Below are 27,980 nucleotides of genomic sequence, written 5' to 3' on the forward strand. Positions count from 1 at the left end.
CCTTTCTCTTCCTGCTTGTTCCTTTCATCACCTTTAATCAGATTCCGCCACAAACATCACACTTCTTTAATTTTTGCTGCTTCTTCCTTCTAAACTTTCGGTGTTCTGGGTCAGGCCACTTTCTTGAAATAGCAGCCATTTTGAGTTGGCTGCTTAGAACATCGAATGTTTGGTTTCCCCGGCAGCAGTTCCGCGGCTACTCTTCCGGATAAAAATATATAACTGCAACCTGAAACAAAAAGAAAACAAACAAGCTGCATTTTTCGTTGGGATCGGACCGCGCACATTAAAACTTACCTCTGTCAGCTTTTTAATCATGCAATCCAGGCCTTGTTGTGGTAGATTCAAAGCTTTTTGCGGTTCCCCAGCGGAAAAAATATTCTCCTTGCCAAACATGCACAACGATTTGACGTTTCATCTTCAGGCGCGTGAGAAAAAAACACGTGCTATTACATTATATTTGATGTAACGTTACATCTTAAAACACGCTCCAGTTATGTGCATCAAATATAATGTAAAATCAGGTCAAAATAGATGTACTGTCACATCAGAAGTTGTGCTTCACTTTTCCAATAGAAATTTTGACATTTTGTGTCAAATCAAATGTAAATTCACATCATTATCTCGTTTACATGATTATTTTTTACGTCGAATAGTAAATTCCGTTATGTGTAATATTCATTATTTTTTAGTGTGTATGTATTTTATAATTGATGATTCTGGTTCATTAAGATTTTATCCGTCGTAAGCACGAAGCTTTTTAATGATTTAGTTTTCTAATAAGAATCACATTAGATAAATTATTCTGCAAAAATAAACCCATACTTACTTGGATTAACCAACATTTTGTTAAATTTGCCCGGGCTGCTCTTTTCGTTAAGAGTTGGCCCGCATCTCCCTTCTGCTGCCCTCTCTTTCCATCAAACATTCTTATAACGTGTTCAACTCACTCGCTTTAGAGGTCCTCATGGCGAAGGTCGTCCTCTTGCTCTTCATAGTTTATCACCTGCAAAGAAATCATCAACAAACCTACTCACCACTTCCACCTCCCCAGTTGCAACACTTTGATTTGCCACTTCAACATTAGCTAAATATTGTAATTTTCACCTTTCACATCCTCTCACTTCATAATTAACAGCACAAACTCAACAAATCGACCGCTCTCGTTCGAATCCTGACTTTAAATGACAGACGTAAACAAACCCAAGTTCATCTTTAAAATATTCAACCAAATGTAAATTATATTCAACCAACAATTTTTTTGATTTTCCTAAAACCAAAGCTAACAGTCGAGCACGTTCATTCGAGTTCGGGAAATCTGTTAGCTTTTTGCCTTTAGCATTTTCAACAAACAGGTTATTAAATTAATACTGAATTTTGGTTGATTTAATAGAAAATTGGCAGTGACAAGTACGTTTTTGTTAAAATTTACGAAAGTAAAATCAACAATTTTAATTGTTAAAATTTCTAAGCACGGTCTCTCCGTGAGTTAAAGTGTTATTCTGTTATTACTACGATACCATTTCAGGGGGTGTAAACAGCCATGCCAGATATACAGATAAATCTGTATTATACAGATTTTATGATCGCAAAAATCACAAAAATCTGTATATACAGATTTTTTAAAAATGATTAAATTTGAAAATTTCTATAATTTAGTAATTGAATTATGCTTTAATATGATTAAAACGCTTAAATCTATTGTGAAAAGTTTAAAAAAATCTTCTATCGCTTCGAATTTGACATGATACAGATAAAATACAGATTTATTTTTAAGAAAATACAGATTTTCCATAAAATAATCTGGCAACGTTGGGTGTAAACCAAGTTTTTAAAGATCACTATTTATTTAATTTATTATCAAATTGATTTTAACTGTTACAGTGAGTTGGGGAAATCCTCATATGTTTGGCAGGCAAAGGATTCTGTGTTTTTTTTTTCGATACAATTCATCGATATTCACTTTTACAACAACTTATTTCGAAAAAAAATTTTTTGGTAGAAACCAGTTTTTTTATTTCTACATTTCGGTTGAAAATTAGATTTTTAAGCTGTAATAAAACTTCAGAATGCTCGACAGAATCACATGCTTTTTCCCTACTTCTGCTTAAAATCCTATTCGCAAATGATTTTTTGATTTCCTCAAAAAGATGTTCAAATTAAAAATAATTATACCCATTTTACCCCATGCAATTCAATGATCCCCCTCAAGTAAGGGATTCCGATAAAGTTAGTGTGCGATGCGGTTCTGTGGGCTCAGCGAAGCACCTCGTCTGTTCCTTTCGTTCACAGTAAGAAAGGGTTATCGCCCGTACCCGCGGGGGAGGTATTAAACTAAACGAGAACTATTCACTTTAGATGAGGTTTTTCACACCCTCTCCTATCTATTTGGGGAAGGTGCACCCGGGTGAGGGACGCCTGTCAACTTCATAGATTCATGTGATGCCTAAGGGGGTGTTTGAATGTTTAAAGATGATGCAAAGCTGGTATTTACCATGCATTGTTGTGTGATACGATACGTTAACGATTTTGTGTATTTGGGATGATAAATTTTCACAAATAACTAAACAAAAAATAATATGTAATAAAGAAATCAAATTTAAGCCAATTCATAAAACAATTCCGGAACTTCCCGTCCTAATCCCAAACTTTATCTGCTCTCCATCAGAAAAGCTTCCCCTCAGTGGGAACCCCGTTCTTCAGCCTGAACCTTTTTCACTGTCATTGGCTTAAAATAGGCAAAATATAAAAATTGAGTCAATAAAACCGGCTGCCCGATTTTGAGGAGGGGATTTCCCCTCTTCGGGACTCGATTTAAAATTTCAAATTACTGTGTCGAGGGGAAAAGTTAAGTTCCCCAACGTGGTTTAACTTGGAAGCAACTGGACTTTTTTTGGGCGGGATTTCTTGCGCGACCAAAAGCTGGTGAAAAGTTGAGGTTGGTCAATAAAATTGGAAATTTATTAGTAAGACAATTTTTGTTTCATCGAACTAAACTTGCATTTGGTGAGTGTTTGTCTTTTTATTATTCACAAAATTGTAAAAATAGCTTATTTTGATCATCATTTAACGGGAACCTCTCAACATGGTGGCTGCCACCTTGAGTCAGAAATACCGTAAACCGGGGTGACTTTGATAGGATTTTAATTTAATTTTGGAATATTTCCCAACTGGAAAGGTTTTTCTCAAGATTATTATTTTTAAAACATGTACTGGGGTAGGTAACACAAAGTTCATGCACTATTTCTGGAAAAAGTTATTTTTTATAATGTTCAGAAAAATAGTTACGTTAAAATTCTCATTTTAAATTCCGGGGTGACTTTGATAGTCATAGTTTTTCTTGTTAAAATCAGATTATATGTGTTCAAACTTCATTTTTACGTTAAATGAACCATCACTAAGGTTGATGATATAGTTTTCAAGAAAAAAAAATCAATGTTTATATTAAGTTAACTAAGTTTTAAGGCTTTTTAACAAAATACATATAAATTTTAGGTAAAGTTGTTAAAAAGTCGGAATTTTGCCTGAAATTCGTTAAATCTAGTATTGTTCATAAAATTATCGATTTATATTACATTTTAAACTGAATTCGAAGCACGAATCACAAGTTTTCACATTTCATATGAAATTTGTTCAACTGAAATTGCCTATAAATTTGGAGATTTTTTTGAATTATGTTTCAAAAACACATATCATTTAATATTTACAAAATTAGTTTACCTTCTCCTAGTGGAAAATTGTCCAAAGAATCCGAAAATGTATTCCATTTTCCAATTCAAAATCATATTCATTGAGAAAATCATGACACTTTGAGAAGTTTGAAATAATGCATTTCATCAACATTTTCTTAATAATAGTTAACTAACTTTTTAAACCTTTCAAAATGTTATGAAAAGTTCTTCTTGAGGTACTTTGAGTACTTCTCTACCATGGTCAGTATGGTTCCAAACCATTCCGTACGTATTTAATTTGTACTCTTCATTTTGCGGAAAAATCTCAAACCTATCAAAGTCACCCCGTTTTACGGTATTCAAAAATAAACAAAAAGAAAAAAATGGAAATTTGGTTTTAAGACTCTAAATCAGAACTCCATAATTAGTTTAAACTTTTTCATCAAATGAAGTCATCATTTTTTTTATTCAATCAAGTCAATTTTCAATTTTAAATTCCAAGTTGACACCACTTCCGATCCTTGTCAATGAACATAACCTTTTTTCGCATCTCATCCCCAATGACAATAAACGTAAATTTTGTTTGTTTATCGACATTTAAATGGTTCGAATACGAAAAAAGGGTTCCCCACCATAAACCCGTCATCGCCGAAGCCACCATGTGCAGCGAGCGCCGTTACGTTACGGATTGTAACGTAAATTCCGTCCCAACTGCAAATAAAGTGGTTCGAATATTTGCTCAAATTTTACGACGCAAATTTGATGAAGCATATTTTAGTTGATTGGTTAATAATTCCCGTGTGAGCAAGCAAAGTGGAAATTTTTTATGCTGATTGATGAGTCGTAAAGTTAATCCGCCTAAATTGATTCAACTTTATTCAAGTCGTAAATAATGTTTTCCAAAAAATCTCGTGCGAGACCGCACAGAGCGTGGGGTAACATTGAACTCTTGGTGGAAAAGTGGATCAATAATAGCCAGATGGCCCACCACGAGGAGCCACTTGTTTTTCCGGTGCAGCGAGAAATTGGAGTGGGAAAACAACCAGTCGGGCAGCGAGTTGTAACGTTTTGAATTCATATAAACTAAGGGCGCACACCGGTTGGACTTGCTCCAGATCTATCAATCGTGCGCTGGAGCGGAGTGCAATTGATTTCGTTGGCAGTGTAAAGGTTGCATGCATGCGTGATGAATGGTTCTGTGAACGGCTGGAAATATGCTGTCTGTTGGATGAACTAATTGAATTTGGAACATCCTTTGTGTTGCATTTTGCATTGCTATACAGTTTATTGGAATAAATTACCATGAAGCTTTCAATAAAGTTTTTTATTTTCATTACTTGATTTATAAAACAAATATTTTATAAACAGTGTTACCTTACACAAATGTTTCACAGTGGAGGTTGTTGAATTGTTCTAAGGTTGTTGAATTAACACAACATTATGGTTGTTTTAAATGTAGTTTCTCAATTTCCACAAGAAGTAAATATTTAGATTCATGACTTCGTATCGGAACCGGAGGTAATCTTCAAATCAACCATTTGTGTATCTACCAAAATCAATGATTTTCTATAACTTTTAAAGCACTTTATCAAACATGATAATTTTTAAAAGGGAATTATGAGACATTAGACATAGAAAGGAACAAATCCGGCATAAATTCGAACTGCTTGTTTCGAGCAATAAAAGTGACCATTTTTCGTGACCAGACGGTTTGTTACGTGAAGGTAACGCAGTCACTTTGTCACACTAGGCTATTCGCCAGTTTGCCGCAATTCAAACATCATTTTCAAATACATCAACAGTAGAGAGTTGCTTGATTACTTTCATTTGAATTACACTTTATGAAAGCTGTAATTCATGATCAAAGTGCGGATAGGCCTTCACCAAAACTAGAAATGGATTTTATTTATATTTTTTTGGGAGGATTGGGAGGATTCCCTTTGACTTAAGAAGCAATTTTGTGTAATTTGTTACCCCATACAAGGCTCCATTCAATTTTGGCAATAGTCCATACAAAAATGGTGCGTTGGGTCCTGTCTCGGTGGAGTCGCTGTTAGGCAGTTTTACTAACAATCCAAAGGTCGTCAGTTCGAATCCCGGGGTGGATGGAAGCTTAGATGTAAAAAGAGGTTTGCAATTGCCTCAACAATCAAGCCTTCGGACACCTGGTTTGAGTATGAATCTCGCAATCGAGAACGCCAAGGCAATGCTGTAGAGCGAATAATTTGATTTGATTTTGGTAAAACCCACGATTGGCGCAAAGCGAATGAAACTTGTATGGAATTACCATGGAGAAACTAGCATTTTCACATTTTTGAATTTCCACATGTATCCACTGAGCAATTCTCTACGAAATCGGTCTTTTTTTTTAGAATTTTAATTTTTGTATTTTTTAATCCGACTGAAACTTTTTTGGTGCCTTCGGTATGCCCAAAGAAGCCATTTTGCATCATTAGTTTGTCCATATAATTTTCCATACAAATTTGGCAGCTGTCCATACAAAAATGATGTATGAAAATTCAAAAATCTGTATCTTTTGAAGGAATTTTTTGATCGATTTGGTGTCTTCGGCAAAGTTGTAGGTATGAATACGGAATACACTGGAAAAAAATGGTACACGTTAAAAAAATTTTGGTGATTTTTTATTGAACTTTTTATCACTAAAACTTGATTTGCAAAAAAAAAGACTATTTTGAATTTTTATTATTTTTTGATATGTTTTAGAAGACATAAAATACCAACTTTTCAGAAATTTCCAGGTTGTGCAAAAAATCATTGACCGAGTTATGATTTTTTTAATTAATACTGATTTTTTCAAAAAATCGAAATATTGGTCGCAAAAATTTTTCAACTTCATTTTTCGATGTAAAATCAAATTTGCAATCAAAAAGTACTGTAGTGAAATTTTGATAAAGTGCATCGTTTTCAAGTTAAATCCATATTTAGGTGACTTTTTTGAAAATAGTCGCAGTTTTTCATTTTTTTTAAATTAGTGCACATGTTTGCCCACCTTAGAAAAAAATAGTTTTGAAAAGCTGAGAAAATTCTCTATATTTTGCTTCTTTGGACTTTGTTGATACGACCTTTAGTTGCTGAGATATTGTAATGCAAAGGTTTGGAAACAGGAAAATTAATGTTTTCTAAGTCTCACCCAAATAGCCCACCATTTTTCAATGTCGATATCTCAGCAACTAATGGTCCGATTTTCAATGTTTAAATATGAAACATTTGTGAAATTTTCCGATCTTTTCGAAAAAAATATTTTCAAAATTTTCAAATCAAGACTAACATTTCAAAAGGGCCAAACATTCAATATTATGCCCTTTTAAAATGCTAGTCTCGGTTTAAAAAAATTGAAAATATTATTTTCGAAAAGATCGAAAAATTTCACAAATGTTTCATATATTAACATTGAAAATCGGACCATAAGTTGCTGATTGACATTGAAAAATGGTGGGCTGTTTGGGTGAGACATAGAAAACATTAATATTCCTGTTTTCAAACCTTTGCATTGCAATATCTCAGCAACTAAAGGTTTTATCAACAAAGTCCGAAGAAGCAAAATATAGAGAATTTTCTCAGCTTTTCAGAAATATTTTTTCCAAAAGTGGGCAAACATGTGCACTAATTTAAAAAAATGAAAAACTGCGACTATTTTCAAAAAAGTCACCTAAATATGGATTTAACTTGAAAACGTTGCACTTTATCAAAATTTCACTACAGTACTTTTTGATTGAAAATTTGATTTTACATCGAAAAATGAAGTTTAAAAAATTTTGCGACCAATATTTCATTTTTTGAAAAAAATCAGTATTAATTAAAAAAATCATAACTCGGTCAATGATTTTTTGCACAACCTGGAAATTTCTGAAAAGTTGGCATTTTATGTCTTCTAAAACATATCAAAAAAAAAAAAATAAAAATAGGTTTTTTTTGTTCAAGTCTTAGTGATAAAAAGTTAAATAAAAAAATCACCAAATTCTTTTTCCGTGTATCATTTTTTTCAGTGTAGTCCGTATCCATACCTACAACTTTGCCGAAGACACCAAATCGATCAAAAAATTCCTTCAAAAGATACAGATTTTTGAATTTTCATACATCATTTTTGTATGGACAGCTGCCAAATTTGTATGGAAAATTATATGGACAAACTAATGATGCAAAATGGCTTCTTTGGGCATACCGAAGGCACCAAAAAAGTTTCAGTCGGATTAAAAAATACAAAAAAATCGAATAACCGAAATCCTAGAGAACTGCTCCACTGTAGAAGTATAGCACTGGATGTCCTAAACAACTCACTCGAAGACAGTATGGTGCTAGAGGCATTTCGAAATACACCGTTAAGATCATACTTTTAGCCAACTGCCAAGTCGAGCGGAAACTTTCGAAAACTTTATTATTTTTGAGGAATTGAGGTGCAACTTAACATAATAATTTATTCTGAACATTTCTTCATAACGATTTACGTAAGGTTCATTAAAATATCAAAAAGAATCATGTTTGTTTTGTATTTCATGGTTTCTTTGGAAATGTTGGTAGAAAATATGTGTTTCACTGATTATTTCAACACACTACTTTTGAAATCTCCAATCGCTCCCAGATTTTGGTAGGTTGTTTGGAAATCTAAAAGAGACCCAAAAAATGTGTTGCTGATTGGATTTTCAGCATTTTCAATTTTCCCATACAACTCGATTCCACCCTAATGCTCCACTTCTACATTCACAACAGATTGTATGGAAAATATATGTATTTAATTTAAAGCAAGATTAATGCTCGTCCCGAGAGAAAAATATTCGGTAAACAAAGGAGTCGAAATCAAACTGTGCAGTGTTTGAGAAATATCTGGTCAATAAATTCACAACTCGTCGCTGTCGTGCTAACTTGTCGCACATGCATTTTGGGCCAAATTAAGTTAAGAACGCCATTTTGTGCAGTTCCCAATACCGCACCATTTGGCCTTCACAGATCCGAAAAATTCGATTTCAATCCTGAGATATTCCATGAAAACCGAACAAAATCTTCGTGCATTGTGCAATCTTGTCGTGCTATCTTGCCACACTCTGAGAATAACTGTGAGTGCGATAACTGGTCAAAGGGATTTCAGGTTAGAACGCGTTTGACACACGTACATGCCCAACTACTGTAATTTTTTTTTTTATTATGACTCAGAACCTCGGCAACCAAATTCAACCAAACTTCAGGACAATGCACAGAACGGCCAACCAAACATAACGTGTTTGTTATTGTTTACATTGTATGCTCCCGTTTTTGTTTAACGTCAAACGTCAAAAAGCGACGTGCGACAGTTAGCACGACAGCGTTGAACTATTGATATTCGATGCTAATTAATATGTCGAATGCTTAAAAAACTTCATGACAATCAACGTGATCCTTCTTTTGAGATTCACTGGAGTGAACACATTACATCTTACAACATAATAAAAAAAGGTCTACATCATTATAAGCACTCATTCTTGCAGATCACACAATGCAAAAGTCTCCATAGTTACAATCGTTGAAATGCTCTCTCGATAGACTTTGATCATAAATTTAACCGGGATTTGCAATCAAACACACACACACAGGTACCTCCACACACATCCAGCTGTACCCAAATCGTGTGATACATTTTCCACTTCCTTTTCCTAGTATGTAGCAGATCCGGCTGCACACGAACATAAAGCTCACATACAATAACAATTTATTATGCGGGGGACAATATGTCGTTACTTATTCGGTTGGTTAGCTGCTTATTGTGAAGAAAGAGAGAGAGAGAGGGAACTTGTTGTGTGAGTTGGTTTCGAAGAACTTGGATCTTCTAACCCTCCCTTTGCTTACATTTCCACAACTATCTATCGATGAGATATGCTGAGTTGAGGTGGGAGGATCGAAGTCTGGGTAAGGGGGGAGAATGAATACAATAGTAAGGGCATTTGTTGCTGACTAGAGTCAAATGTACGCGCAGCCACACATGTGTTACACTCGATGTTTTTCGAGAGGGTCTTTATTGGCCTTTGGAAAATTCTCTGTAAATGTTTAGTTCTTAACTGAAACTTTTGGAAAGTCTGTTTGCGTAAAAACTTTGCTTCAAATTTTTGTTTCAATATCATAAGAACAACAAAATTAGGAAAATAATATCAGAAAACTTGTAACTCTTTTATGACGCAGAACCGCATATATGTTTTGCCCAGCATTTTCCTGCTCCACTCATCGATTGGCTTTCGCTTCGGTTCAAAAGATGTACCCAAAGTTCAATCAAATGATTTATGATTGAGGGCAAAACCCTATATTCAGAGAGATTGAACAATACTCCCAGTCGTCATCGCCGTTCTATTTCTGGACTGGAACCCACCGGTCTGGCCAATTTCCTCTGGCTTTTCTTGTTGAGGTGTTCCGAAGGGGAAAAGAAAATGGAAAAATCGTGCCTTTCTGCAACGCCTTGGGTCCAAATCTGCTCTGAGTCCTGGTGGATTTTCGCTTCGAGCTGCTCAGGCAGGAGTAAAAAATGGCTCAGGTTCTGGACCAGGTCGAGTGAGTGAGCCTTTGTGTGGAGCAAATCGAATGCGAAATCGTCTCCGCCAGGACCATCAGGTCCGTTTGGATTTGAGTTAGGGGAGAGAGCGAGGAAGCGAGTGAGGCTAATCCAAATGAGGTGCCGAAGCCGCTTTCCTTCTGGGAAAATGGGTCCCTCCGATAATGGGGTAATGATGTTGTTTGGTTTTTGCCCACTTTTCCTTGGCCTGTGCACTGTCTTGTTGGTTTTGACGCTTTTCCAGCGGGATAGCGACGACAGATCGAATTTTCTGGTCAATTTGGAAGGTCTTTTGCATGGAATATTACCTCAAACATTTTTATTTGAGATTTTGAGTACAAACTGTTGCATTCTTGATCATCTTCAAATGAAAATGAAAAAAAAACGGTCCTATTTAATTCTCTCACTTTACTCAGACCCTGCCTAAAATAGATCCATAAACAACAAACTGAATTGATACGGTCTGGCAAAAGGTCTGCTTTCATGCGAGCATGCAAGAAGAGCAGCAGATCATCGCTTGATCACTTTAGGTCAAGTGGTTTCTAATTTAAGTCTTGAAAGGGGCTCTCCCTAAATGAGCACTAAGTAGCATAAAGGCGCATAAGCAGAGGGTATATTAAAATATGAATAGAGCAGGCATTTTTCCGGTTTCAAATGGAACTGCAAGCGATTTGTCGAAATTGATTTGGTAGACCGAACACGATTTGTTTGGACTTTGACAAACCATTCCACATTTAATGGAATTTGGCTACAATTGGGCAGTGCGTGATCAAAATGAATCTAGTGCATGCGATAGGCCCGTTCTTACACTGAAAATTTGCAAATTGCGAGTTCGAAACTGAGTCGACAGACCGAATACGAATCGTTTTGACATTGACGAACCGAACCGATCATAAAATAGTTTCAAAGTTTAGTAATGAGAAAGTAACCGCTAACAGAAATGGGATTGAAGTAATCAAATATTGATTATTTTGTAGGGCCCATTTATAAACCACGTGGACACTTTTCCAAATATTTTAGAGCCCCCTCACCCGATGTAGACAATTTTTAATACAAGAAAAGCTTTTTTGGATGGAGTTACTTAAATACTCTAAAAATGTCATGTTTTTTTTTTCTAAATTCAATGATCTCGTATCAAAAAAAGGACTGCATTATCGATTTTTTTGGATAATTTTACACTAAAAACACTTAACACTAGTGTCCTAGTATAAAGATTTAAGAACTATTGGAATATATAATTTTCATCAGATTTAAAGTTTTTATTAGAGCATTTGCTTTGGCCTAAACTTAGATCAACCAACATTTTATTGTGGCTTAAAAAAAAAATTAAACACTTAGGCCAATTTTCAACTTTAAGGCTGATTTTTTAAAGAATCAATGAATTTTTTCAAACGCCATCGACAAAAAAATTGAAATGTTAATTTGAGATTTTTTTATATTAAACAAAAAAAAAAACAAACTGACAAATGATCTGTTTATAGCTTTCCATTTTGTACAAATTACGTTTAATTAAAAAAAAAAAAAGTTTTGATGGGAAGAGAAAACATGTTTTACAAAAGATTTTTTTTAAAAACTTTTACAATATTAATTGTTGCAAAAAAGTCTTAATAAAATCTGTTCCTAATCCTGTCATAATTGTTAAAATATTAGGGAGAGGATATATCGAACAATTTTCATTAACGTTTTTATTGGGGCCGATTCAAATTTTATTTACAACTTTTTTCGTTCGGCTCTGGGCGAAAAAAATACTATATTTCAAATTTTAAGAACAACTTTCAATAGTTTCAAGCAAAAGTATCAAAAAATGTTTCTATATAATAAGAGTTATGCTGCCACCCTTATTCCGCAAAATATCAATAAGCTCATGCAAATATTTTTTTCCTCAAATTTCACGTCTCTTTCCAATCTGTTATCCGAAAATTATAAATTTTCAAATAGTTTATTTATACTTTGTGAAAAAAATGTCCATAATTTTCTGTGGCTTTAAAGTTCCCAAATGCGGATCCCAAAAAATCTCAAAAATGGAAAAAATACGGTATGTTTTAGTAAATCAAAATACTTATTTTTGCGCTTTGCGCCCTTCGTAACAAATCGTAATAGTTGAGCGATACTCCCTACCCACCTATAAAGCGTAACACAAGGTCTTTTTGCAAATTTTTATGAATGAATTTTATGATGTATTTGAAAATTTTGCGTTACGTAACATAATTTTTCATCACACCCCCCCTAACTGCGTTACGTAATAAAGGAACGATTCCTATGACGGTCGATTTGTGTTTTTTTTTTTCATAAAAATATTTTTATTAGGTCCTTTTCGGTGCTTGGACCTGGTTAGGACCGAGTCGGCTTTTGTAATACATTTTACTTAAAGCTAAGAGTAATTACAGAGGATCTTGTGTGTAAATGTTAGTGGAAGGGGAGCCGATTACAATTTGTTTTTGGCAAAGTAAATATTTTTATTTTCGAAAAAAATATTTTTTTGGAAATTTGATACATTTTATGCGCACAGGAAAAAAAACAAAAAAAAAGGTATGGAATCTTCGCAACTTGTTGAACAAATTATTTTCAGATTTTTTAAATCACGACTAACATTTCAAAAAGGCCAAGAAACATGATTTTATCCTTTTATGAAATGTTAGTCGTTATTTCGTAAAAATAGTTTCACTTTTCAACATAAAAAATCTGATCAATGGTTTCCAAGAAATCAATTCAATTGAATATTGAAGGTGTTAGGGAGTAGAACTCAAAAAAACTTATTTTTGATCTTTTTCATTCTTTGCAAGGCTAGGGGAAATTTACTTATTCACGGCCCATTTCTATTATCCGCTTATCAGATCTTTGATAATGAATAACAGCTGTTTTTAAGTATTTTGAAATATTTCAAAGTAATATGGCTGGTACAAATTTTATTTAAAATTTTTGTCATCACCACCCCCCCCCCCCTTCCAAATTGGCCCAAAAATTAGGGGGCAAACAAAAATGTATTGTTTTTTCAAAAAACTTCAAAATTTCAATAAACATTTATGTGCAATCAGCTGAAATCAATTTAAAATGCATTCCCCTTCGTTTAGTATCATTTTTAGAATGTTTGGGTTGATTTAAAAATCACCTGATATTTTTTTCGTAATTTTTTTTGTTTTCGTCAAAACTTACATGTTTTGAAAACTAATGTTTGCATAACAACTGAACTAGTGTAAAATGAATTTTAAAACACTTTTTGCATTCAAATGTTGTTATTTAAATTTTTATATGTTTTTCTGCAACAAACCAAACTTTCAATGTTTAACAGTAGAGCAATTCTCTGAGATTTCGGTCATTCGATTTTTTTTTTGAATTTTTAAATCCTGCTGAAACTTTTTTGGTGCCTTCGGTATGCCCAAAGAAGCCATTTTGCAAACTGAGTTCGTTCATATGAATTTCCATACAAATTTGGCAGCTGTCCATATACAAATTATATGTGAAAATTCAAAAATCTGTATCTTTTGAAGGAAATTTTTGATCGATTTGGTGTCTTCGGCAAAGTTGTAGGTATGGATATGGAGCACACTGAAAAAAATGATACACGGTAAAAAAACAATTAAGTGATTTTTAATTTCACTTTTTGTCACTTAAACTTAATTTGCAAAAAAAACACTATTATTCATTTTTTTATATGTTTTAGAGGACATCAAATGCCAACTTTTCAGAAATTTCCAGGATGGGCAAAAAATCTTTGACCGAGTAATGGTTTTTTGAATCTATACAGATTTTTTTCAAAAAATCGAAATATTGGTCGCAAAATTTTTCAACTTCATTTTTCGATGTAAAATCGAATTTGCAATCAAAAAGCACTTTAGTGAATTTTTGATAAAGTGCACCGTTTTCAAATTATAGCCATTTTTAGGTAACTTTTTTGAAAATAGTAGCAGTTATTCACTTTTTAAATTAGTGCTTATGTTTGCCTATTCTTAAAAAAAATATTTTTGAAAAGCTGAGAAAATTCTCTATATTTTGCTTTCTTGAACTTTAATGATACGACCCTTAGTTGCTGAGATATTGCCATGCAAAGGTTAAACAACACGAAAATTGATGTTTTAAGTCTCACCCAAATAACCCACCATTTTCTAATGTCGATATCTCAGCAACTAATGGTCCGATTTACAATGTTAAAACATGAAACATTCGTGAAATTTTCAAATCTTTTCGAAAAAAATATTTTCAAAAATTTAAAATCAGCACTAACATTTCAAATGGGTGTAATATTGAATGTTTGGCCCATTTGAAATGTTAGCCTTGATTTTAAATTTTTGAAAATATTTTTTTCGAAAAGATCGGAAAATTTAACAAATGTTTCATATTTTAACATTGTAAATCGGACCATTAGTTGCTGAGATATCGACATTAGAAAATGATGGGTTGTTTGGGTGAGACATAGAAAACATCAATTTTCCTGTTTTTTAACCTTTGCATGGCAATATCTCAGCAACTAAGGGTCGTATCAACAAAGTTCAATTAAGCAAAATATAGAGAATTTTCTCAGCTTTTCAAAAATATTTTTTTTTCAAATGTGTGCAAACATGGGCACTTATTTTAAAAAATAAAAAACTGCGACTATTTTCAAAAAAGTTACCTGAAAATGGCTATAACTTGAAAATGGTGCACTTTATCAAAAATTCACTAAAGTACTTTTTGATTGCAAATTCGATTTTACATCGAAAAATGAAGTTGAAATTTTTTGCGACCAATCATTACTCGGTCAAAGGTTTTTTGCCCATTCTGTAAATTTCTGAAAAGTTGGCATTTGATGTCCTCTAAATTATATAAAAAAATAGTGTTTTTTTGCAAATCAAGTTTAAGTGACAAAAAGTGAAATTAAAAATCACCAAAAATCACGTGTATCATTTTTTTCAGTGTAGTCCACCTACAACTTTGCCGAAGACACCAAATCGATCAAAAAATTCCTTCAAAAGATACAGATTTTCACATATCATTTTTGTATGGACAGCTGCCAAATTTGTGTGGACAATTATATGAACGAACTAATGATGCAAAATGGCTTCTTTGGGCATACCGAAGGCACCAAAAAAGTTTCAGCCGGATTAAAAAATACAAAAATTAAAATTAAAGAAAAAAGACCGATTCCGTGGAACTCAGTAAAGAGAATATAAAGGACGTGCAGATGAACAATTCAAAGCTTTTTTAATTAGATAATTCGCAATTTGAACGAGAACCCATAAAAAATGTCTTTGTTTACAACTGGTGCTTAGAACCTTTTGAAAATTTACATTGTGTCAAAATTTGTTAAGAGGATGGATTGAAAGAAATAACATAAACCGATTGATCAATAATAATAAATAAAATATATTTAAAAAAAACTGTTTTGTTGTCTTTTTTAAACCACGAAATTTAAAATTTGAATTATAAACATAAATAAATACATTCCTGCCAAACGCCCACCATACTTCATCCCCTTTAAACGGTGACGTCACGCCAAGCCCACTTCTCTCACGCTCACCACCTTGCTCAGACTGTGCACTCTTCTCGCCGGTCTTCTTCCGCGTCTGTGCCGAGACTTCGCCACGACACGCCGGAAAACCTTGACCAATAAATCCTGTCTGTCGGAATGTGGCGCTTCCTTTTTATTCGCTTCTTCCTTTCTTTCGCCTTCACACACTCACTCTGACTCGGGAGGTAAAAGCTCTCTTCCCCACCCTCAGAAAAAAAGGAGAAATCCCGAACTTTGCCGAGTTTGCGCAGTTGCGCAAACTCCTCTCCCGGCAAGGACGACGCTTCTCCTTCCCTCAAATGATTTGAGCGCTCTCGCGGCCTGCGGCGGATCTTTCGGCAAGCTTCGCTGTCAACAATCGCAGGCTGTAGTTCGCCAGTTTGCCGAGATTCGCTCCAAGGGGAGGCCCATTTCCCCTAAAGCGGAACTCACCGTTGCGCGTTCACCCGGCCAAGGTTCGGCTCCCCACGACGACGACGATTTCCGAATTTTGGGGCCCGAGATTTCGTGTCTGGAAACAGCTTGGAGTCAGTCTTTCGACGGACCGCGATGAAGTTGCACGTTTTTCCGGCCAAGCCGCCCAGTTTCTGTTGTTGTCGTCGTCGTTTTCGGGGAACCTCTCGTCGTCGTGGCCGTTTGTCGTCGTCGTCGTCGGGGAACAACAGGCTGGTTTTGGCGCAAGCGACTGCAAACAGCATCCGTTGGCGGATCGATTTCGGGACGAGTTCGCGGGTCGTGAGCGTCGCGCGGGTTGCGGGACGTTCGCCGGAACAACCGCCGTCGTCGTCGGAGTCTTCCGTGGGTTAACACAAGTACCCGCTCACATATCACACACAGAGAATTCGCATATCTTGGACTTGGCCGCATATCAACACGGAACTCGGAGTTCTGTTCAAAGCTGCTGGAAAAAGGCTGCCCGGGAGTACAGAACGGCAAGGAGTACGTTCAACTCGGGGAAAACTGATAGCCATCATCAATCGGCAGAGTGATTGTTATTGTTTTTGCGGGGAAACCGACACTGGAAGAAGAGCGGAAGTGATTGAAGTGAGATGGAATCTAGGTCAATTGAGAAGAGGCCAAGTGACCGTATTAAAGAGTGAAGAATCGATTACCGTTGATGTTACGCAGAGATTTCTGGCGTAAACACAGTGAACAGTGACGCTGTGTCACAGATCTCTTGGATTAAGTCTGGTCAAGATACAATGTAAGCAACAGTTGTGAGGTTGTTGTGATCTCTGTAACCAGAGTTGTTGATTGGTTGAAGAGATCACAACAACGACGAGGATTGGTTGATGATACGAGTTGCAAATTCGTTATGACTTTTTGACGTTGACCAATGTTGTTGTTAGAAATTGGTTCGTAAAGTGTCAACAAAAAAGTTCAAGCCAAACAATGACGTGACCGAAAGAGACTTGGCCCATTTACATTGTTTTACTTGAGTGATCGACATGCAAGTGCATGTTTTTTGACAAAAAAATATCTGCCATTCTTGTCTGAATGAAAAACTATTGTAACTGTTCGGTTATTGAGTTACATGGTCCATTTTGACGCTTGAAAAAATAAAGTAGGAAATGTAAACAATAACAAAAGTGTGATGTTTAAGAATTTGCCTGCACTCAGCTGTCAATTTAAAATAAGAGATTACCGTAAACTGGGGTCAATCGGGACACATGGGGCGAATTGGGACAGCAGTTTTAACCATGTTGGAGCACAATATTTTGATTTTTCTGGTTGGTTTTGGTTAGAACAGACTCAGGTCAACAAAATGTGTACATCCATTTCCAAATTTAAAAGCTTTAAGTGCTCTAGAAACTGCTGTCCCTATTCAGACTGTAGTCCCGATTCACCCCAGATTACGGTACCTTGAATATAATGTAAACATTGACTAGAGTGAGCAGAATTGGCTCCTTGTCAACAACCGAGGTTATGCCCTTTTGAAATGTTACCTTTAACAAGTATGTTTTTGACGTTTTAAGAAAAAAAAAACACTTTTCTTAGTGTTAAGCTTAGCAAAAAACAAAGCCACAATATGTAAACAACAAAGATGAGTTTTGATTGCATGACAACTCTAAACATTCTACACTGTGAAAAACATGAAGATTTGAACTTCTTTTCTGATGTAATTTCAATTACAATTTATGTCGAAAAAGTAAAATTACCGGTAAAACAAGGAACATTACGTATTTGAAGGTAAAATTAAAATTAAGTTGTAAATCACAACCTTAGGGCTAATCCTTTTTGTGTCATATTGGAGAAGCTCACCACCTCAAGACAAGTGAAAATTGAGGAAAACGGTTGTCAAATGCAATCCATTATGTTTGTGTGTGCGTGGTCTTAAGCGATGACTACGCCCCATTAATTCATTGCGGTAGTGTGCTAATGAAGTATTGCAGATTGTTTGTTTGTTTTTTTTTACCCACCGGTGCTACTGCTTTGAATAAATTAGCCCGGCAGAAATCAGTGCAGTTCGGGGGGGAAACCCCGAGTCTCTGGGATGGGATGTTCACCACCCGGGTACATGGTTTTCCTTTCAACGACACAAAATCAATGAACATCAGGTTCAGACTGGTGCTTTGTTTGTGCACCTGGAAGTGCGTTTATTTATGTTGAATTGAGAACAAAACCGCAGATTAGGGGCTTGGTTTTGGGATGTTGAGATTGTGTGCGCCAGTTTTGAAACACTAATTAAGGTGGTTGTGGTTGACACCAGTGGGTGGGATTGTTCAAATTAATTAAAAGCTTTTTATAGTGTTTAGTAGTGTTGGAATTAAACAAGACATGTTCTCTTCTTACTAAAATGTCAATCTTTCAAGAAATCTAAACATGTAGAGAATTGATAACCGCAAAGAGCTTTTCATCTGTTCAAAACGGATAAAGGAGGTTGGCACTACCTCTGACATAATTTTCTTACAATTTATTATGTTTTCCTACGATTTAGTTCACGAATAACTAAAATAAAAAAAATGTGTTTTAACTAGTTTTTATTCGTTTTGACTATTTCAAACTTAAAAAAAGCAAAGCAATCCACTTTAACGACCCCCGGGTCTTTTGTGGTATCTTTTGCAAGTTTCTGCTCATTTCTAGGCGTCCGAAGGTTATGTGTGGTGAGTCACCCAAAACCTCTTTTGCACAAATGGACCGACGTTTTACTTCCCCATCCGATAGAAGGCCAGAAACATAAGGCGGGAATCAAACCCGCGCCCCATAGCAACTTAGGGATCGGCAGCTGAAACCGCTAACCACCGTGCCATGAGGCCCACTCGAACTTATTTGTTTTGAAAAAGCCGCAAAATTAACCATACAAGTTTAAATTTCAAATTCAATGTGCAAGGGTTCATAAAAAGGATGCAAATGACTCGTGAACATTTTTGGTTCATCTAAATTGTAAAAATAGTGTTTCATTATTTTCTCAAAAATACCCAGACGGGGGATCGAACCCCGGTTCAAGAATGGAGCATTTCCATTCGAGCAGTTTTAGCTTTTATCTACAATGTATTTCTTATGGGAGAACTGACAGGGTGGCCATTCAAGTCGGGAAAATGTCGGAAATTTCAGATTTTTTGCCAAAAAGTTGGGAGTCCCAAGCATACTTGTTTAAAAATTATTTTCTAACTCTTGCATAATTTTGTAATATTTTGTTCAATTTTTCAAATTAACTCAATTCTTCTATAGTAACAAACTTTACATTTGACGTTCCTTTGAATAATACAACTTATTTGAGAATTAAAAAAAATCATCATCCCGGTACGAGAATCGAACTCGCGACCTCTGGATTGGAAACCCAGCACGCCGCTGGTCGAAACCCATCCCCTACCGGTCAGTATTCCCAGTGAGCAGATTTACTCTTTTAAGACTGTCTGCAGCGCGAAGTTTCATAAATGTTTTAAATTGCGAGCAGTTTTAAATTTCTAGAACTGGCGGAAATGAAACTAGAACACGATGCTCGCAACGCGCTGATCTAAATGTTGTTTCAAAAAATGCTTTTAATTGTGTGCGTATGATTATCAACACAGCATCATAGTGTGTGTGTGTAAGAAAACGTGGATATCTCTATATATCTGATTTTTTTTTTAACTGAGTTCTATTCCAGTTCCAAATCGTCTCACGTTTGAAACAAACTCGTCGAGCAGTTTTATTTCGGTTTCAAAATACTACTCGAAAAATAAAACTGCAACTCCGCGATGCGCGTTGTCTGGTTCAGTTCTATTTGAAAAATGAAACAGCTAAAACAAAGTAGAGCCGCGTTGCAAGTAGTCTAAGGGATCTGACTTAGCCGAGCCAGACAGGAATCGAACCCATCACCTTCCGCTTACAAAACCGTAACCGTACGGCCACAGTAGCTCGGCTAAAGTCTTTTTAAGTCATTATAAATCCTGATAAATACTAGATGGATTTGACACTTATTTTCAGAATATTTCTTTATGAATCAAAATTTAATGAAAAACTAATTCAAAACTAGACCTAAATTTTAACTATTGTGTCCATCGTAAAATTATGACTCTGTTTTATTTTTGTCCCGCCCGTGTGGATCAATCGGACCGCGCACTGGACTCACAATCCAGAGGTCGACGGTTCGAATCCCGCGGCGGGCGCTCTAAAATTCTTTGTGTTAATATGGGTATTCGGCGCCGTCGCTCCGTGCCATACTTTCATACACTTAGGAGCCCAGGGCGGCGAAGTCCTTGTAGATAAAAAGGAAGACACTAGTGGTTGGTACTAGCAATGGTGGCCGACAGCTATAAAGTCAACTTCGTTTTTATTTTTGTCACAATGATTGAATATTTGAAAAAAAAAAAACTAGAATGTGTCAATGGTTTGTTTGGGGTAAATTTATTTTAATGCTTAACAGTATTCATTAAGTCTGTTCAAATATTTTTTATTTCGAAATGTTTCCTTTAAACTTTTTTGTGATTATAAATTACTATAAATAAAGCATGATTTCCAGTTAATGGAACACTTAAATATTGAATAAATAACGTTTGGATTTGTTCGTTCTGAATGAACAAATTGAAAAACTTTTTTGAAAACATTAAAAAATGCACAACATTTTGTACAAAATAAGTGGTAAAACATGGAATCTTATCAAATTGCATTTTTCAATAAAAAAAAATAATAATAAAAAAACAGTTAAATACTGACAGCTAGATAAATCAAAAATGATTCTAAATTTCTATATCCTAATTTTCAAAATTCAAAAGGAAACTTGGCAAAGATTTTTTTTCAGCTAACTCCTTGATATTTTTTCAGAATTATTTGAAAGAATAATAACAGTTTTCATGGATAAAGCGTTCTTTTATCTAAAATAAAATAAAATATAGACTACAATTTAAAATTCAGTTATCTTAAACTTTTTGACATTCCCAGTTGAAATCAACATTGAAATTATGAGTTTAGTTAGGCTCTCGAATATTTTTCTAAGACTCATTGTTTATGTTTCTACTCTGAATCAAAATGCGTAGCAAAATGTTCTGAGGAAATACAAAAAATCTCCGCCAAACTCAGACAAATTGTAAATTGTCAATTGTAAACAAAGTTTTCGCTAGATTCTCGCCCAAATTTATAATAACAAACTAACTAAATCCCACTTCATGGTGGGTGCCTTTCTCACACCTGGCTAAAAATAAGTAACATAACAGACAACAAATCATCTGAAAAGAACTAAATCTTTTGGAAAAAATAGGTTTTGTCGGCTTGGTTATTAAAGCGCTATGATCTGACCTCAAACAGTACATAAATATCACAAAAGTGATCATAACTTGAGACAAGGTTGCCAGATCTTTAAACTTTCAGACTCGACAAGAGACTCGATGAAAGGGTCTTTCCATTACCTATCCAACAATGTATCACATGATGGCATTTCACGGGATTTTCGGTCACTTATCTAACATTCGGATAGATACAAAAAAAAACATTTTTATTGTCGTTATATAATTGTTGGAATTTGACATGTAACCAATGATTCGTACACAGCTAAAAAAGTAGTAATCCAGCTGCGTGTAAAAGGCCTGGGTGTAAAATAAATATTGCATTATTTTATGCAATTTTATGTAATTTTAACCCTGAAATATGTAGCCCGTCAGTATGGGAAACCTACTTGGCCGAAATGTCAAGCTCATATATATATATTTATCCTTACAGCATTTCATCGGTCTGATGGCCGAGTGGGCTGAAGCGCAAGTCCTTACTGTTGGTGCTGGGTTTGAATCCCGTCGTTTGCAACTTTTTTTTTGGTTTTTACAAAAATTGTACATGCAGTGTGTAATATTAAGTGTTTATTTCAACGAAGGTGATGTGCATGCTTTTGCATGCGATTTTACCATCGGATTTTTTGCTGTGTATAGCATTTAAAGAGACACCGACTCCAGCTGCTCAGAATTTGTCAACTCCGACTACGGCACTAGCTCTTCAAAAAGAACCGACTCCACCGACATAAATACGAAATAAAGCTTTTATCTTAACTATTTACAACATTGTTACGATAAACTCGCTAATAAAAGCTATAAGTTTTAATTTGACACATAAATTCCCATGATCTCAAAAATCTCCCATGATCTTGAGAGTTAAAATATTTACAATGTGTTGAAATGCTTAAAAAAATCACTAAAATGTTATCAAATTTCAATTTGCAACTCGTAACAGGAAAACTCCCTCCAATCGCCAAGTCCTCCGTGTGCTTCCTTTTGGAGCACCCTCCCTTAATTAACCCTCAACCTCCCATTACAGAGCACTCCGGCTGCACACTGACCCGCGAAAAACAAAACCTCCAGCCGACGCAACACCCATCTCAACTCAGGTGTCCTGACCGGTGAAACAAGACCGCTTCACCCCCCTTGAAAAAAAGTCAACAAAACAAAAAACGACGCAAAACGTGCGACCTAAAAATTCCTCCAAACCTTGCGTAATTAGCATAATTAGATAAGTCGTTGCGCCGCACTGCTTTTGGACAAACACCCCTCCAAAAAATTTAAGCAAAACAGAGAAAAAACTGGAAAAATCAATTTTGAGGGCGAACGCGTACATTTTTGTTTGAGGACAGGAAGTGATTGATTTGTTGTGACTTGAAAAAGGATTGCGTGGCTGGGAAAAGTTTTTTTTGTTAAAGTTTGAAGGGGGTCGGAAAAATCAATACGTTCTGTGATATTGTTGATGAAAGTGAAATTTAAAAAGTTTTATACGTTTATCTCGGTCAATTGAAAAGTTTTATTCGTTGAAGAGTTGGTTGAGTAAATATTTTAACGGAAAAGTTACAGAAAGAAGTTGTTACAAGAAATTTATCACCAAAAATTACGTTCTGAAAAGAGGCAGCCCCCGGAATAAGCACGCGCCGTTGTAAATCCACAACCTAATTAAATAATTAAGCGATTAGCGCGTGTTGGCAGCACCTGCGTTGGTCGGAGTGCTTAAGCAAAGTGTGACTAGTTGGTCCCCCTTAGTTTATCCGGTGTCTCGCGATAAAACTTGTGTGTGTTTGTGTGTGGAAAACTGAGAAAATAAAAGTAAAGAAGCACGTTCATTAATCAGGTGCCACCCACCTGGTCTGGTTAAGGTCGAGCAAAAAAAAAGGGTGGAAAAGTGAAGAAACGCGAAAAAAGTAGTGATAAAAAAGTGTTATTACCGCGGGACACGAAAAGCTTAATCGGTGAACTTTACGTTGAAATTCCGGCAAGGAACAGGACCGGAAGCGTCACCCAACCCCACGTGGAAAAGTTCCATCAAGAGGGGGGCGCCCAAATGCGTGTCGCTTGATTTGATGTCATCAATTACCGAAAATAAATACAGAAAAAAAATCTCACACTGCGTTCGCGCGGAGGGGTGGAAAATTCCTGGAAAAGCGGTCCATCAACGACAACAAAGTGACGAGGAGAAAAAAAAAGTTGAATAAATAAAATTTATGCTGTTTGCTTTATCAATCGATGAATAATTGCGGAATAAATTTGCCGTAACTGATGTGCAAAAGTCAGCGCAGCTGGAAAATTCGCAACAACTTTGTGACCCGCGAGAGCTTGGGAGCAAATGTCACGCGGAAATTTTCCAATTAAAGTGTGATTTTTCATCCGTTAATTAATGTGCGTGCACGCGCTGGTCATCAATTAGCGGCAGCTTGCCCACGTGTGTGTCGTACCACGTGCCCACATATCGAGAGTGAATACCTGAAAAAAATCTGTAATTTGTGATTCGTGAAAATCGCCATATCAATTGAGGAAAATCCCAGAGAAAAAAAAATCATATCAAAAATAAAAAGTGCAAAAAAAAGAAGAGGAAATAAAATCAAACCGCCACCATGGCGATGGTCGTGTCGGGCCGCGCCAAAGCCGTGATCGGGGCGTTCATCTGCTTCTTTCTGCTCGGGATCGTCCTGGTGACCGGCTCGACCAAGGGGTGGTTCGTACCGGTGCGGTACAACCACGAGCGGGTGGCCGCGCGGATACAGGTGAGGATTTTTTTTTTATCTGTCCAACCCACTCCCAAAAACATGGTTCCGGAGAATTTTTTTGGCTGGTGAAACAAACAAAGAGACGTATTGATATCTGGGATTTTGATTCGGGTAAAAAGTGGATATTCGTAGAAGCTAGAACAATGGCGGAAACGGAATATAATGAAAAAGATATCCGATTTCCCCGATCATTATTGTGGTGAAGTGCATTGTTGTGTATTCTGGGATAACGACACATACTTCTCTGTCGACAAATAACGCCAACGAGTTGTTGGTAATACTCTTTAGAGTGTGATTGGTGGTTTTCCGAGGAAATTGAGAATCATTTTCCCGAGAATGCAATGAAAGCAGGCTCTAGAATTTTTATTAATTTGAAACATGTAGTCACTAATCACCTGATCTAATCAAATTCTCACTGATGTTCTTAATAAGAGACGGGTGTATTGGTAACAGACATAGCCAGAACGACAACTCATAGATCACAAAGAACGATCAAAGATATCAGCTGTAGTTCAGCTTTTAATTTGTTACGTTTAATTTCAGTGACAACAAAAATTCTGCGCATCAGGTTAAACTAGAGGGAAATTATGAACTTTGGTGTGCTCAGAAACACGTACATTGAATTTTTTAAACATTTTTAGACAGGGCCGAATGGATTTCCTAGAAAGTTTGTGTGGAGAATTATTACGGTTCTCCTAAAAACTTTGGAGAAAAACATTCACTTACACTTACCAATAAATCATCAAGTACTAAAATAATAAAAAAAATATAATAGTAGTTTATGCAACAAGTTGCAAAAAGAGGATTTTTTCAGCACGAGTCGTACATTTATCCAACGAGGTTCACCGAGTTGGATAAATACGAAGCGTGCTGAAAAAATCAAGTTTTGCAACGAGTTCCATACAACATTTTTTGCAAATCCGAAAAACACCCATTGAGTGAAATTTTAAGTCAAATTTGCATGTATTTTGTCAATAAATCGTTTAAATCAAAAAAAATGTTGAAAAGTGTTACTTTTCGAAACAAGTGCTGAAAAGTTCAACTTTTCAGCACCCATTTCAGTGCTCAAAAGTAGAACTTTTCAGCATATATTTTGAAAAGTGTTGCTATTCGATTCTGTTATTTTTGGTACAGAAAAGTAGGCTATTTCGTCGTTTAAGAATGACAGGAAAAGTAAGTAGTTTCACGACGGAATTGCAAAAATATTATTATCAGTCTCTTTTTAAACCGATACCATTTTTCTCTTGGCAAACAAGGTCGGCACTTTTAAGTTTATTATTGTTCAACGCTAAAGGTGGAAATAATCATTTCCTCGCGTTGGAGTGAACTTCTGGGAGCATGCCGTGTAGGCTAATTAAATTAAAGTTAATTAAAGTTTCGGTCAAAGAAGTTTGATGCCCATTTTTTACATTTTTCACAACTACCATAAAACTACCATAAATTTCCGTCTAGATTCTCTAATTTCCCAAATATTTGGATCATGGCTTTTTGAAAAAAATGCGACTGAAAATGTTATTTGCTCATTTTCAAACCTTCCTGTAGTCCAGTGTTTCTCAACCGGTGAGATATGAGGATGCAATATAAATTCTTTGTTTTGAACGTTTTTGCTAAAAACTAAAAAAAAATCTAGGGCAATTTTTTCAAAGTGTTATGCTTATAATTATTTCTAAATTTCGGTTTTAGTTTTGAAAATGTCCTAAATATAACGGCCAAATACTTAAAAATTATGAATGTTTTTTCGGAGAAATCTATTTCTCTGAATTTTCATATTGTTTGAAACATAAAATGTTATTGAATATTTTTGTTCTAGTTTTCAAAAATTTGCTGTGTGTCTGTGATACAGAATTCATTGACATTTTTTCAAACATGAGCAGAGCATTTTTTTTAAAATAATTTCCTTGAGTTCTGGTTTTTTTCGGTTATGAGTTACTCTTAATGTTTTTTGTAAACGATTTTTCTTTAAGATTTGTTGGCTGTTTAAATTTTTCTTTGGACATTTGCATTCCATTGACCACGAGCAGGTTATTAAAAATTTGTTAAAACAAATCGCTGGGATTTGGTTCTTTGATTGCAAGAGTAGAAAAATATTTTGTAATGAAAAATTTTATCTTTCTACATAAATTAATGCCAAAATTATGATTTTTGTAAATTGATACTGTATTTATCATTGAAGGGTAACCTAAACAAGATAAATGAAAATTAAAATTCTAAAAATAAAACAAGAAAAACATAAAACAAGATAAGTGAAGTTTTTCGTAGAATAAAAGTTGCTGAAAATGACCTCCTGAACACGGGAAAAATAAAAAAAAATTCGAAAAAAATTTGGGCTGTAGAGGGTTAATGAGGAAAGCCTATAAAATCACTCAAAAAATTAACTTCTTTATTCGACCTCGTAGACCCACTTTCACGCATACCTATCGAATCAGAATCAAATTCTGAACAAATGTCTGTGCGTGTGAATGTCTGTAAGTCCGTGCACCGAAAATATGTACACGATTATCTCCGGACTGGCTGAACCGATTTGGACCGTTTTGGTCTCATTCGATCCGTCTTGGGGTCCCATAAGACTCAAGTTAGTATTTTTAAGTTTAAACAAGTAGGTACTTCAAAAGTTATGCAAATAATAATTTTGAATTATGTCCGGAAGACTTTAAAAATGGTGGTTTTTGTAAAAAATGCTACACATTTTTAGAAAGGTATTTGAAAGACCTTTCCAACAAGCCCAAAACGTTGGAGACCTGACAACCCTTTCAAAAGTTATAACCACTTAAGTGATATTCATCCACTTTTTAGAGGCTGGATCTCATATATTTTGATGAAAACATTGTCTGGATAGATTTTCACCATTCAAAAACTGTGTTTTGTAGTTTTTTTTTTTGACGAAATATTGGTTTAAGTATATGAACACACGGTATTTTGAAAAGCCTTGAAGCCTTTTGAATAAAGTGCAGATCTATAAAAGAACTAGCAAAATTTGAAACGTAGTTCCTATTATTTTGTTGTAAATTTGATATAAACCACAAACATTTCTAATTCAGTAAAAGTCCATATACTCAAAAAATGAGTTCGCGTAAACGTGAACAGAGTTCATGCCACTGGGAACCAGGAAGAAAACTGTTCACTTTCATGGTGCAATGCACTATAGAAGTTGAACAGTTTTCTGCCTGGTTCCCGGTGGCATGAACTCTGTTCACGTTTACGCGAACTCATTTTTTTTAAGTGTACTAAATTGTGTCGTTTGATGTCCATACTACAATTTTTAAAAATTCAAGTATTTTCAAAAAATTGTGAAATTTTATGTAAATTAAGGTTTTTTGATAGCCCGTTTTGCATATAATGAAAATTTAAGTATTTTATTTGAAAAAACTGTTTTTAATGAAAATACTTGAATAATCATCGCCGATAAAATTATCCTATTTCAATTTAAAATAATCGAAACTACTATCGTTATCGTTACGATGATAAGTTTATTATTATCAAACGTAATTGAACATAACATCATGACAAAGAATCATCCCTTTCGGGAGAACTTAGTTTTAAACGGCTTTCACTTTGTTTCTGATGAGCACCGTTTCAGAAATACAATTTAATGAAACCAAAGTATGTTTTTGTCGAAGACAAAAGTTTTTCAATTTTAAAAAATAATTTAGATGTAGCAAATATTAAAAAAAAATCCATCAAGATCGTTTGTTTTTTTAATCTAATCTAATCTAACCCTAGCGCAGCCAGTCTTTCGAGGGCATCCTGGAGAATGCCTTAGGTTAGCATCTTCTTATCATTATTAACAATTGCAGTGTCCCAATGCAATAAATTGCTTTGAAACATCACAAACGTTAAAGCGACCAGGCCAACTGCGTA

The 27,980-nt window shown here is 35.1% G+C and overlaps 1 protein-coding gene across 14 annotated transcripts in view; it reads left to right on the forward strand.

Annotated features, from left to right (window-relative positions):
* The window catches only part of LOC120414208 (collagen alpha-1(XVIII) chain), a 622,129-nt gene that overhangs the window by 231,566 nt on the left and 362,583 nt on the right, over positions 1 to 27,980 (forward strand). Inside the window, exon 1 of one of the 14 annotated variants that reach the window (XM_039575308.2) lies at positions 22,669 to 24,119. The exons of the other annotated variants lie outside the window; for them this stretch is intronic. Within the exon in view, the coding sequence (XP_039431242.1) occupies positions 23,970 to 24,119 (150 nt within the window). The 5' untranslated portion in view covers positions 22,669 to 23,969. Of the gene's footprint in view, positions 1 to 22,668; positions 24,120 to 27,980 lie in introns of those variants that run through there. 14 annotated transcript variants of the gene reach the window in all.

The sequence above is a fragment of the Culex pipiens genome, chromosome 3 (genome assembly GCF_016801865.2).
Source record: "Culex pipiens pallens isolate TS chromosome 3, TS_CPP_V2, whole genome shotgun sequence".
In the NCBI taxonomy this organism is placed as follows: domain Eukaryota; kingdom Metazoa; phylum Arthropoda; class Insecta; order Diptera; family Culicidae; genus Culex; species Culex pipiens.